The sequence below is a fragment of the Theropithecus gelada genome, chromosome 15 (assembly GCF_003255815.1).
Source record: "Theropithecus gelada isolate Dixy chromosome 15, Tgel_1.0, whole genome shotgun sequence".
NCBI classification, from domain to species: Eukaryota; Metazoa; Chordata; class Mammalia; order Primates; family Cercopithecidae; genus Theropithecus; species Theropithecus gelada.
The window spans coordinates 3,494,862-3,508,755 of NC_037683.1; the positions used below are offsets into that span (position 1 = coordinate 3,494,862).

The 13,894-nt window shown below is 55.8% G+C and overlaps 1 protein-coding gene across 2 annotated transcripts in view; it reads right to left on the reverse strand.

Annotated features, from left to right (window-relative positions):
* The window catches only part of COL5A1 (collagen type V alpha 1 chain), a 203,676-nt gene that overhangs the window by 97,412 nt on the left and 92,370 nt on the right, over positions 1-13,894 (reverse strand). For both annotated transcript variants that reach the window (XM_025358858.1, XM_025358857.1), the window contains exons 10-12: positions 11,597-11,638; positions 11,302-11,364; positions 162-236 (exon numbers count right to left, since the gene is read on the reverse strand). In XM_025358858.1, the coding sequence (XP_025214643.1) occupies positions 162-236; positions 11,302-11,364; positions 11,597-11,638 (180 nt within the window). The remainder of the gene's footprint in view (positions 1-161; positions 237-11,301; positions 11,365-11,596; positions 11,639-13,894) is intronic.

Consider the following 13,894-nt stretch of genomic DNA (forward strand, 5'->3'; position numbering starts at 1 on the left):
GACAAGGGTCACTCTGGGAGCAGTGATGTGGCGCCCAGGCCAGACCGCAGGCTGAGACGGGGCCCACAGGCCTCTCCGGCGACGGCGCAGCCTCAGAGGGTCTGGTTTGGAGCCCACCTGCCCCAGCTGCCTCCCCACCTCCGACCGATGAGGGTACTTACGGGCAGCATGAGCATGGTTCCTGGAGGACCGGGCAGGCCATCGGCTCCAGGAAGGCCTGGGCGTCCAGGGGGGCCCTGCAGACAAGGGGCCAAGAGAGATGAGTCAGAGTGCAACCAGGCTGGGGCCGGGCTGCAGTGAGAATGAGGGCATCAGAGAAACGGCCCACCCAGGAAACACACTGGACATGCACAGAAGCTGCGAGATCCCATGGCAGGAACATTTCAGAAACCCCAGCCCAGAGAAGGGAGGGGCACGGCCATGGGCTTCAGAGGCCACGGATAAGAAGGGAGTGGGCTTTCAGAGGATCGGAAAGGCTTCAGATAAGAAGGGAGGGAGGTCTGAGCTGGATCTAGAGGAATCGAGAGACCCAGCAGGCATCCGCTGGGGCCTCAAGGCAGAGACAAGGAGCCTGGAGGTGAGGAGGCAGTGTCAGGCTCCTGTCGCTCCAGGAATGCCCCTTCCAGGTCTCCACAGCCAACAGGAAACAAGGACTCCAGGCTCAAGGCCCAGTGCCTCCTGCACCTAGTGGGCGCTCGTCCTTAACGGCCTCCAAGCAACCTGCGTGTGCCTGCTCGGATGGAAGTTGGGACGGAGCAGTCACTTACGTGGACAGACACGCAACACGGCAGAACACACATTCAGCCAGAGCAAATTCAAGAACCCATTTACACGCAAACAGCACAGTGCCCTCCACACGCCCGGCCAACCTGGCCTCTCACACAGGACCCACGCAGACATCCCTAGGACTGGGTTCTCTAGACTAATTCCAGCCAGCTTCAGACCACTATATGCATGTAAAACAAGTAAGATGATTTATTTTCGAAATAACACTTGATCGCAAAGCTATTTCACAAAAGCAAGCAGATTCCCAGCCAGTTTAAAGTAGATGAGGCTTGTTTTGCATAGAGATGGGAGTTTAACTCCCTCTCCCCACTGAGAAGAGCCTCGACCAACTACACTGCAGCACAGTGGCTGGGTGTTGGCTCCAGTCTTCCAAATCAGGAACAGCTACACTGAGCGTGTGTGTTCACACCACCCGAGCAAGACACTCCCGGCCAGGAAACCCACGATGGATTCCCAATTCCCAGCCAGGAAGACCAAGAACCTGAGAGGTTCTTCTGGAACTGTCCAGGAGGCTGTGGAGCTATCTGGGCCTGAACCTAAACTTCCCTGCCTTTTCTTTACTGGTTGTTTTTTTATTGCAGCAGTAACTCCAATTCGTGTGAAATGTCTTATGGTACAGATGTATAGAGTGAAAGAGGAAAATCCCTTTTCATCTCCGGATGTAATGAGCGCTCAAGTTCTGTAAGTGCAAAGGCAAAGATGGAGACGCACATGCTGGACACACTAACTAACACATTCGTCACTGTGAGGCTGTGTGGCTTCGGAGTTTTCTTCCTTCCTGTCTTTTCTTTTCTTTTTTTCTTTCTTTTTTTTTTTTTTTTTTTTTTTTTTTTGAGACGGAGTCTCACTCTGTTGCCCAGACTGGAGTGCAGTGGCACGATCTCAGCTCACTGCAACCTCTGCCTCCCAGGTTCAAGCAATTCTCTGCCTCAGCCTCCCGAGTAGCTGGGATTATAGGTGTCTACCACCAGGCCTGGCTAATTCTTGTATTTTTAGTAGAGATGGGGTTTCACCATCTTGGCCAGGCTGGTCTTGAACTCCTGACCTCGTGATCCACCCGCCTTGGGCTCCCAAAGTGTTGGGATTACAGGCGTGAGCCACTGCGCCCTGCCTCCTTCTTTTTAATGGTACTGTCCCTAAATATTCTGCAATTTGCTCTTGAAAATCATGACCTATCTCTGCAGATCTCCTTGGCAACATCTGTTGCATCTCCCAGGCACAATGGACCCATCGTTTATTGAAGCCGTCTTCCACCAATGCACGTTGGATTGGTTCCAGTTTGCATTATGACAAACACCGCCTGAGAGACGTGCTAACATATTCCGCTAGGTAAGTCCCTCAAAGCAGTGCTGCTGGGTCAAAGAATGTCTATATGTGTATGTTTCTTCATTGCTAATGGATACTGCCAAATTGCCCCCAACTGCCATTTTGGAAAACACTCTCAGAAGACAAAAACCCCGTTTAAAAAAGAAAGATCCAGAACATGTTTGCCACCCAGGTTTTGTCATTGACCTCCAATCCTGACAGCCGCTTATTACAGCTGAGATTCCTGTGTCGGAATCAATTCCAAACCAAACCTTGCATTTAAAATTTGGGATCAGTGTCTCCTAAGGATGAACTGCTGTCTGGGCGGTGCATGTGTGTAAGTGTCTGTGCATGTGTGTGTGGGTGTGTGTGTGGATGTGTGTAAGTGTATGTGTGTACGTGTGTGAATGTATCAATGTGTGTACGTGTGTGACTGTGTATGCATGTGCAAATGTGTGTGAATACATGTGTGTGCACATATGTGACTATATCAATGCATTGTGTGCATGTGCATGCATGTGTAAATGCATGTGTGTGCATGTGTGTGATGCATGTGGTGTAAGTGTGTACATGTGTGTAAATGCATTGTGCGTGAATGCATGTGTGTGGAATGTGTGAATGCACGTGTGCATTGTGTGCATATATGAACGTGTGTGTGCATGTATGTGCATGTGTGTGAATGCATGTTGTGTGTGAATGTGTGTGAATGCATGTTGTGTGTGTGTGCACATTTGTACATGGGAATGCAAGTGTGTGCGTATGTGTGCATGTGTGTCTGTGCATGCATGCTCCTGCTCACATGGTGTAGCTGTAGGAAGCCAGGAAGACTCCTCAAGGCCACTCCTTGTCCACTGCTGTTCATTTCCAAAGACCCTCCTTTCAGCATCCTCCCTGCCTGTTCTAAGCCACAGTGGTAAAAATCCAGCCTCCGGGCTGTGAAAGCAGCTTCCCTCTGATGCTGCCTCTCACTGACAACCGGAACAAGTCCAGAGAATCGGAACATAGATGAACAAGGGTAACATGAAGTCCTAGAAGAAGGAGACAGTGTGGAGAAGAAAGGAAAGAATGTCGCCACCTCCACGATCCCTTCCGAAGTGTTCAAATTTGACACAAGTCCTCATGGCCACCAACATGAACCTGCATTTGCCATCACTTAGAAACATTGTCAGCAAGCCTTTTGCCAAGGCCCGTGGTCTCCAACAGAAAGATTTGGACCCCTGGGCTGAAAGACACGGCTACCCCTCGAAGTCGCACTTCCAATTTCACAACACAAAGCACGGGCCAGTGATGTGGCTGTTGTCTGCGACAAGGCGGGTGTCAGATACCACGGGAGCGCTCCAGCAGGCGACACACAGGTCATGGGGATGCTGCTCGGCTCCAGCCACTGGCAAAATACGGCAAAATAAGAAATCCCGCCTTGCCTTTGCTATTTGCTAGTGTGTATTTTCCTGCTACTCTATTAGCTGGCCCCCCAATCCGTGCCCTAACGTGGTCAAACAGCAATGTTCTGAAGGCCCTGGCACAGAAGGGCTCTCAGTGTCATACCTACACCAGGAAAAGAAATCAGGCACCAACTTCCAAATGAAGGCACCACTGGTATCTAACACGTTTCCTTTCCTGAGGACGTCCAGGCATCTTCTGCACAGAGACGATGAGGCCGGATGACCAGATGCCTCACAAAGTGGCTTCCTCTGCCACTGCAGATTCAGCATGTGAAACTGTCCCCACGAGCCTTCGGCTCAGCCTCAGGGGAGAGGCACAAGGCCTCCTTCCAGGCTGGGATTTGGGTCAAAGCAGTGAGCAGAGAACCCCGAGCCTTTTCTCTTCATGGTGGTGGCAGGTTTGGGAGGAGCTGTAGGCCCGCAGGAGGCTTGGTGCTGAAAAGCTCCCTTCCGCTCTCAGAAAATCCTGGAGCAGGAGGACAGCAAGCAGGTGCCTCTCCAGAGCCTTTGCGTGATTAGGGTTGTCCAGGCCCGACCCTGCGCAGGCACAGCTCGGGAGTGGCCCAGAGAAGCTGTCAGTGGTCACTTCCTTCTGGACGTCTCCTGGCTGTGCAGAATCGGTGCATGCATGACCACGTGCAGTGGGCTGAAGGATGCCTCATCAAAGGTACGTGCAGCTCCTGAAACACGTGACTGTGCCCTTACTTGGGGTCTTTGAGGATGGGACTGAGGATCTTGAGATGAGATCTTGGGCCCTAAACCCAATGACGAGTCCTTGTAAGGGAAGAGGAGGGGAGGCAGTAACAGAGACACAGGGGAGGGCCGCGTGAAGACAGAGGTGGAGACTGCAGAGATGCACCAGCAAGCTATGGGGACAGAGGACGGCCAGTGGCCCCCAGGAGCCGGAAAAGGTGAGGAAGACCCTCCCCTGGAGACTCCAGAGGGGGCGCAGCCCGGCCCACACCTTGATTTCAGATTTCTGGCCTCCAGAACTAAGAAGACACTTCTGTTGCTTTAAACCCCAAGTTGGTCATCAATTGTCTGAGGATCCCAAAGAAATGAACCCACCTTTCATTCATTCATTGACAGGTACCTACTGAGCCCCTTCCAAGAGCTAGACACCCTTCCAGGAGGCTTAGGGCCCATCTAAAAGACTGGAGGTGGGGGGGCCCTGTCAAGAGGCGTGATGCCTCAGACCGCACCCCTCGACCAGAACTAACAACCAGAAAATCCACAGGAGGGGCTCTTTATCCATAGGCCACCAATAACCAGGGCTCTGGGTAAGACCTGCGGCCTCAGTGGGCCCACCGGAGAAGACTCCTGGACGCACCCGGCCACTGCCACTAACCAACCGTGATGAACACCCTGGCAGGCCCCGCATTGGGTCCGAGAGCATAGTGCCCTTGGGGCCAGACCTGCGGCTTCTGCCAGCTGTCCCTTCACTCTAGAAATGTCCCGAGGCCTTTGCTCCCTTCACCTCTCTCTCCACAAACTGTACTTGATTTTCTTTTCCATACGAGAACGTATACCCTCCAATGAATCCTCCTTTCGACACCGAGCTCGCTTTGGGAGACACACACTGCTTCCAGCGCTACAGCAGGGAAACCCACAGTTCCCACAGATCTCCTGGGAGGGCACCTGAGGCTTGGACAGATTCCTATCAGTGGCCTCGGGGGACAAAGCTTTGAAGATTAATGAGACTCGAAATGGCGGCTGCTGGGGATGCGGGCACACAAGCCTGCAAACCAGCCTCCGTGGAACGGCCGCTGTGTGGAGGTGAACCCAGACAGTGCATGGGTGCGTGTGTAGGGGTGTGTGTGTGCACGCGCATCTGGGTGTGTGCACGTGTGCATGAGTGTGTGTGCAGGTGTGTGAGTGCATGTGTGAGTAAATGTGTGTGCACATGTATGGATGAGTGTGTGCATACATGCATAAGTGTGTGAATGTGTGTGTACATGTGTGGGGGTGTGTGTGCATGTATGGGTGAGCATGTGCATGAGTGTGTGTGCAGGTGTGTGAGTGCATGTGTGTGTATGGATGAGTGTGTGCATACATGCATGAGTGTGCGAATGTGTGTACGTGTGTGTGTATGTGTGTGCATGTATGGGTGTGTGCATGAGTGTGCAAGCATGTGAGTGCATGTGTGTGTAAATGTGTGTGCACACATGCATGGGTGTATGCATTCATGCATGAGCATGTGTGTGCATGTGTATGTGAGTGTACGTGTGCAAATATGGGTGTGTGCATGAGTGTGTGTGCAGGTGTGGGTGAGTGTGCATGTGTAAGTGTATGTATGGGTATGTGCATATATGCATGAGTGTGCATGTGTGGGTATGTACGTGTGTGCATGTATGGGTGTGTGCATGTAGGCATGAGTGTGTGTGTGCATGAGTGCATGTGAATGTGAGTGCATGTGTGGGTGAGTGTGTAAGCATGTGTACTTAAGTGTGTGTGTGAACCTCTCTGAGCAGCTCTGCCAAGATGTCCTGAACACTTCCAAGCACAAGGAGAGACTGGATTGGCATGTCCCGTCCACAGGAGCCTGGGAGCCAGGAAAACAACGCTAATTCCTTCTGAGTTGGACAGCAGCCGCGGGCTCATGAGTGAACTTGCTCTCTCTGTCATGTTGCCAGTGATCTAGCCTGTGTCCTATCCCACCCTGGGTGTAACTCTAGCACGCCATGGGGAGGGGATGGCACAGCAGGGCGTCACCCCAAGGCTGGTCCTGGGGAGACCACACCAGAACCTGTTAAGGAGAGATGAGCCACGCATTCTGGCTGGGAGGGAGTGACTGCTGTTTTTAGGGCATGGCTTACATACAAACCTTTTCAAGGCACAGAAAAATGCACTCACGCAAAATCCCATGAGAAAGGCTAATCCTGGACACGTAAAAAAGAGGGGGAGAAAGTTTGACTGCTGAGTGACAGGAGGGGCTAAGATAGTGCTGAGGAGCATCATTATTGCCGGGCTGCTTCTGAACCTAATGGGGTCATTGAAAGGTGGGGGGGCTCCTCCCAAGGCATCAAACGCATCCCATTATGCAGGCAGCGAGGTGCCCCTGTGTGGCAATCTGGAGAAAGCTTGGGAAACTGCCTCCACTCTGACCCTGGGGCGGCTGGGAGAGAAACCTGCATACTGAATCCCTGGGGCTTCCCAGAGGAGGATCCAGGCCTCGCGGAGGGTGGGACCTGCCCACAGACTCAGAAAGCAGATCGTTACTTTACCCAAAAATAATAAACATGCTGCAAATGGAAAGATCTGTGTGAAGTCTATCTTAAGGGCAATAGATCAGCGGCTGGTCAACACCAGCGGGAGCTTCCGGGAGTCAATTAGCCGGCAAGCAAGCGTATTTCTAGATGAAAACGTTAAACTCTCCAGTGGACCGCGGAGATTCAGGAGGAGTGTGGCCACAGCATCCTGAAAAATGCAATCAAATCCACAGTAACACTGGATGGTATTCAGGAGCTGCCTTAAAACACAGCAGTGCCTGGGGTGCAAGGCTTTCAGAGAGGCGCACACAGGGAAGCGAAAGGAAGGGACTCGCCTCAAAGACGCTCTGATCACACAGAACATTTCTTAGGCACAAACATCCGTGGGCACCAGCTCTGGGGCACACACGCGAATGGATGTAGGGGGCGCTCACAAGCAGCACCGAGGTGGCGTCTGCCTTCTGAGTGCTTCTATCAAGGCTAGCAGGTGTGGGCCCTGGAAGTCCACAGAAGGCGGGACTCACCGGGGCCTGAATCTTTACTGATGGCCCCCAGCCCTCTCCTTCCCCCACCTGCTCAGCGACCCACAGGGGCACGGCACTGCCACGATGGGATCACAGGGAACCTTCACAAATGCATAACCTCATGCTTTCAGACCCACTGATGTCTGACTATATTCCCAGATGCCCAAAAGAGTCAGCCCCTACAGAAACGCACTGGCAGGTGGCACGGAAGCCAGACCCACAAGAAACCCAGGCCAGAAAGGGGCTGGGTAACGGCCACCTGACTCGCAGCTCCCTTGGGGAACTCCCAGCTCTTTCTGGTTTCTTCTGAACCTCAGAGTAAGAGTGGCCACCTTCCTTCTGCCACAGGAGATCTGCGTTCAACCCCAGTTCTACCTCTATCTCCCTGCGGGCTTTTGCACATGGCCCCAGCTGTGCACCTGCTCACCAGTCATCTGGGGGAAACTGGATGGGATGATGGCTCGAGCCCCTTCTCCACCCGGACACAGCCGCTCCAGACCTCCCATCTCGGGATTCCCAGTTCTTCCTCCAATGCCTTTACTAATTAATTCTTGCTGTCTAACCATGCCTGGTTTGTGCCTTTTCTTCCTCACTGGATGGTGAGTTTCTCAAGGCAGGCCCCACTTCTGTGCCTCTCCTTGTACCCCGGTCCCTGCAGGCAGCCATGGGCATCAGAGCAAGAAGGGATTTGAGGTGCTAGAATGCAGACGCAGCATGGAAGGTCGTCCAAGGGGCGCAGCGGGAGAGTGTGCAGGGCCCACCAGACAGTGTGAAGGAAGCGACGTGCAGGGCTAGTCAGTGGAGGCACAGGGTGCAGGCTTCAGCGGCTGGTCAGGGCTACATGATGCCCAGTGGGATGCCATGCCACAGGTGCACAGACGGTTCCCAGCCAATTGTCACGGCTGCCCACAGGGAGCAGGGTGTGAGGAAGGGCACAGAAGTGAGGCCTGTCTTGAACTCACCATCTGGTGAGGAAGAAAAGGCATAAACCGGTCACGGCTAGACGGCCCTTGGGGAAGGGAGGGAGGGCTGGGGAATCCCAAGGCAGGAGGTCTGGGGTATCAAGGAGAAGAGGGTTCTTCCAGACCACAGGGAAAAGGCCCTCCTAAACAGAGGCACAGGAGGCCATGCAGACGGAGGGGACAGAGCATGCCGCTCCTCTGCAGGACTATTTTGTGCTGAAGGCAAATAAGAATCGATGGATGCAAGAAGAGTTCTCTTACCTCCCTCTTTCTGCCTAAAAGCAGGGCATTACCCCCTCCTCCTACCCCACCCTCCCACCTCTGCTTCTCTATCAGAATTTGGGGAGTGCCCCTTATCACCTGAGAGGGAGGCCAGCCCGAAGAATCTGCATCAACAGACTTTGCCAAGATAACCTTAATCTTCCATTTGTTCCTCCGTGGAGTCACTTGCCTACCATATGTCACCCCTCGAAGCCCAAACCCTCCTTTCCTTGGTCTAGCCGCTTCTCCACATCCTATTGCTTGTTAAAATGGTATATATGCTCCCGAGCCTAAGCACTTCTTTTGGTTTTTAATTCTTGGCTGTGAAGCCCCCGTGCATAGAAGATTGAAAGTGTTAAACTCGTATGCCTCTTCTCTTGTGAATCTGTCTTTTGTCAGTTCACTTTGGAGGCCCCAGATGCTCAACCCCCTGAGGGTAGAGAAAACATTGGTTCTCCACTGCACAGGAACCTGAGCCCGGTCCACTGCAGGCAGCGCTGCAGGGATCCACCCCACAGCCAGTGATCTGGCACAGCTGATTAGTGGGCATCCAGCAAGATCTGGGCATCAAGAGGACGCTGAGCTGGGAGCAGGGATGGTTTCCTGAACAAGGCCAGCTGGAACTGGACCCAGAGGGGTGGGCAGCTCTCAGCTCCTGGAACCAGCACCCCTCCCTACTGGAAGGGCCCTGGGGAGGCCGGTGGGCTCCAGGTCTCTCCTCCAACTCCACGGATGCAGACCCTGGAGGAGTTGGTTCCTCTGCCAACCCCAACCTCAGTCCTCATGCTCCTGGACCCTGAGTGAGTTGGAGGAAGACCAGCTCCTAAACCAACGATATTCTCCAGTCAGGGTCCTTGGCTCCTCTGCAGCAGCTGGGCTGGTCATGGTGTCACAAGACACTGGCAGGGCCACCCACCAGTGACCCCAAGCCGGGATCAGCCCATAGGCAGGGACCGCGTGGTGAGGTGTGAACCAGCACCCCTCTGGTTCACACCATTGAGATCCCCAGGCTAGACCAGTGCCCAGCACTCAGTACAAATCTGTATGCTGGATGGATAGAAGGAGGACGGAGCCTTGGAACACCACTGAGGCAGCGTCAGTTGGCATCTGGGTGCCCTGTGTGTCAGCCCGCACTGGGTGCCCTGTGTCGGCCAGAATCTGGGTGCCCCGTGGATACTACCCTGTCCAACATCTGGGAGAGAAACCAGCCCCCAGCTCCATGCAATACACTTTCCTTTGCACAGGAACCCAGCCACATCTGTGGGCCCATCCGCAGGCGGCTCTGTGGAGGGGGAGCTTGGCCATCGCCCCATCTCACACGAATCTGCGGGCAGGGGGCTCCAGAGTGAGCTGGGGTGGCTGCAGCCCCCACCACAGAGCTCCAATCATGCCGGTCCTGGCTGAGCAAGAGCAGTGGCTGCTGGCTGTTGCCTGTCTGGAGTTCTGGAGATGTGGCTGCCAAGCTGGGGATGCTATGAAAGCTTCATGCTCCAGGGGCCAGCCAAGCCCCCACCCCACCCCGCTTCCTGCCACGGCCCTTGCCATGGAACAAGACCCGCCTCTTCTGGGCCCCCAAATCCCTGACCGTGAAAAGCAACGTGGCAGAGAATCTTACCGTGTGGCCCAGTCTGACGCGTACTGCCCTCAGAGGTCACCCGGCCACACAGAACGATAACAACCTCCTCCCGCATAGCTGACCTGAACCCTTCTCCTCCAAAGGCTGGCCTCAGTGCTCCCATCTCCTCCCCAGGCAAGCATCCCCACTGGCTCGGCTCTGGCCCCCACAAAGGCTGCCACCGCCTGCCCCTGCATCCTGCTGCCTGACCTCACCTATCCTGCACCTTCCCAGCTTCCCAGGGGTACTGAGCGCCCAGAAGAACCTCCAGGTCCAAGGCCAGGACTTACTGTCCCGGGCTCTTCCCCGCCTTTCCTGAGCACTGCTGCAAAGCCACCAGGCACTGCACAAGACACTCCCCAAACGCCTCCCTGTGGAGTAGCCTGGGAAGCATCCCTAGCCACCGCGCTCTGACATTACAAACCACCTTCCCACAGGACCAGACCCTGCCCTGCATCCGCCCACAGTAACACCCACAAGGTCCTCACTCTGCCCCGGACAGCAGGCAGGTCCCTGACATGAACAACCGTGAACACCCACACGCAGCCCTTGTTTCTCCCACCCACAACGCAGCCGTTCAGGAATCAGTTCTTAGTCCTTCCGCACTCAAATCCACATTCATTTCAACAGCAGGAAGAAGAGAGAACTCGCCCCACCAGACACCAGGAGGCCGCAGTACTCGGAGCGCCCACCAGGTGTCAGAAGGAAATCGCGGCGTCTGGGGAGCGGCTGTCCCTCCATCTCCTCCGGTGGCCAGGGATACCGAGGACACCTCTGAGCCTGCGAGCCAGGCGCAACCCACACCAAGTAAGTTCCCAAACCCAGCAAGGAGGGCGGCCGTTTCCGCGTATTGTGGCTGCCCAGCGGCCAGGAGTGGGAAAGGCCCCAGAGCCATCCGCTGTGTTCACTGCGTCTGCTGCCATTTGCTGGACAACTGCAGCTCCCGGGGCCACCGTCTGGGCTGAGCACTGGCAGGCTCCCTGGGCCCTGAGGGACCCCACTCTCCCCATAGCCACAGCCAGCCCCAGAAACATCTGAACAGGGCTGGTGTGAGGAGTGCCTGGGTGAGGTGGGATTTGAAGACACAAGTCTCTATGTCACCTCCACGGGCAGGGACAGCTCGGGTCACAGCATGGAGAGGAGGCATGGGCAGCCTCACAGTTCGTGTGATCTCAGGAAACACAGTCCACCTCTTACCCTTTCTCCAGGGTCCCCGACTTGGCCAGTAGGACCCATGGTTCCTGGAGGTCCGGGAAGACCCTAGAATTTAAAATAAAGTTGGGGCGGAGTTAAAAGATGGGGCCGCAGGACAAGGTCCGACTTCTACCTGGCCAACCAAGGCAGAGGTGGGGGTGGGAGAGTGCTGGCTCCCAGGGTATCTGCAAAAGTGAAGAGCCCCCCTCTTTTCCATCCAGGAGATATAAGGGGTGTCACCAACCCCACCCCACCAACAGCACCTTCTGCAAGTCACAGGATAAAGCCGGATACTCACCGCGGGGCCTTCTGGGCCGGGCGGGCCCTCGATGAGCATGCCCTGGGGAGACAGAGAGAGGGCGTCTGAGACCGCGGCCCGTCCCTCCCAACACCCCAGACCCCAGTGGTGTGGACAACCTTCAGCTGCGTGCACAAGGGGCCCTGGCTCAGCTCCTGCTGTCCTGGGGAGTCACAATCACAGACTGCAATGGGGGCCTGTGGCAGGGCCTCAGTGGCTGTCCTCCTAACACTGCCAGGCAGAAGAGCAACCTGGGTCAGCGGCCAGCGACAGACACTGGCTCCCTCTAGACCAATGCCACAAGAAGCACCTGAAGACGCCGAGATGAAGAAAAGGAGCCGAGACCACCAGGCTCCCCGCGTCGCCCCAAAGGGGAGTGCCAGACAGGCCCGCCAGGTCACAGCCACTCGAGGGAGGAGGTGGATGTCAGGACAAGGGGACTAGGGTGGATTTAGGAAGGATGAGGGAAAAATAGGTGCCCCAGCCCCAGGCTGAACTTCTGCCCCCAGCCAGGACCACCGTCAGGCCCCGGGGCTGCAGCCTCCAGACCCCGCCTCCCTCCAGGTAGGAGGTGCGTCCTCCCATGCACACAGCAGCCCAGAACCCACGGGAAACCCTGCCAAGTCCACCTGCCCACTTGGCCCTCCTCCCCCGGCCCTTACCTCACCACAGAGCCCGCCTGCCTCAACCACACCCAGGCCTCACTCTAACCCCAATGGTGACAGGGCCTCCTGGCCCCTGGGTCAGCCTGAGCCCCGGGAAAGGCAACGTGGACGGCTGTGAAGGCAGCAGTGGGAGCGGCTCCCTGCAGGACGGGGCTCCCTGCCCTGAGACCCCCATTTCTCTAGGGCGGGATTCCTCTCCGCTTCTGACTGGCAATGCCAGAGTCAGGCACCCCCAATGCCCCAAGCGTCCTCTGTGTTCCATGCCGACTTCAGGGTGACTGTTCCTCAAGGGACTTGCTCTAACAGATGGGAGCCAGGTGCTATTCAACAAGACAACGGAGAATGACCCCGAGGCAGCCAGAGATCTTTGAGGCAAGCTAGGACCTGGGGGGCCATGTTTTCAAAGAGGTGCCCAGGAACTCAGCACTCCCTGCCCTGCACCCCTTCAAGTGTCTGCTCCCCACATTGCCACACAGCAACCCTCAGCCGCCCAGCCATGGCTCCAGCAGGCCTAGGTGCGGCTCTGGCTCAGCTCTAGAGGGTGTGGGTGTGGCCTTGGCGGCGCCCACGGGTACTGATGATCCTGCAGCTGCAGGGAAGGCAGGCAGGAACGGCAGCCATGGCGCCCTCCACCTAGAGGTCAAAGGGTGGCACGGACAGCCTGGGGTCCCACGCAGAAACCGGCCACAGGGGCGGAGGCTCTGCGGAGAGTTCCCTAGGATGACGCCTGGTGGAGCTATGGAAGTGGAGCCACCGTTGAGACCCCAGGACTGTAGCATCACCAGAGTACAGCGCCAGCCTGGGAGGGCAGCAAGGACAAGACTCCAGCTCCCGAGACCTGCTGTGCAGAGCTGTATGAGCAGTGCTGCCTGAGGCCCCGTGGCCGCCTCCACCCAGCGTATCCAGGAGCACTCACTTGGCACACCAAGTGAAAGATTATTCTAGAGTTGTCGGAGAGAAGGTGGTTCGTCCTGTTAGGTTTCGAACTTCCTTGGGGCTGCTGCCCCTTTCTTCATGCCTCCCTTTTGGAATGGGAATCTGTCCCCCGCTCCCCCCGCCACGTAGTTTGGAAGCATGAAGCTTGTTTCATTCCCCAGCCTCACAGCTGGACAGGGATTTGCTTCAAGATAGATCATTTAAGCCTGACTCACCGGTATCTGATTCGGGCGAGACTCTGGACTTCGGACTTTTGAGTTGATGTGGGTACTGGATGGAGTCAATGTCAACTATGTGAGAAGGACAGGAATTTGGGGGCTGGGGCAGAATGCTAGGGTTTGAATGTGTCTCCCCAAAAGTCATGTGTTGGAAACTGAATGCTCAATGCGACTGTGTTAAGAGGTGGGATCTTCGGCCGGGCGCGGTGGCTCAAGCCTGTAATCCCAGCACTTTGGGAGGCTGAGACCGGCGGATCACGAGGTCAGGAGATCGAGACCATCCTGGCTAACACAGTGAAACCCCGTCTCTACTAAAAATACAAAAAAAAAAAAACTAGCCGGGCGAGGTGGCGGGCGCCTGTAGTCCCAGCTACTCGGGAGGCTGAGGCAGGAGAATGGCGTAAACCTGGGAGGCGGAGATTGCAGTGAGCTGAGATCCGGCCACTGCACTCCAGCCTGGGCGACAGAGCGAGACTCCG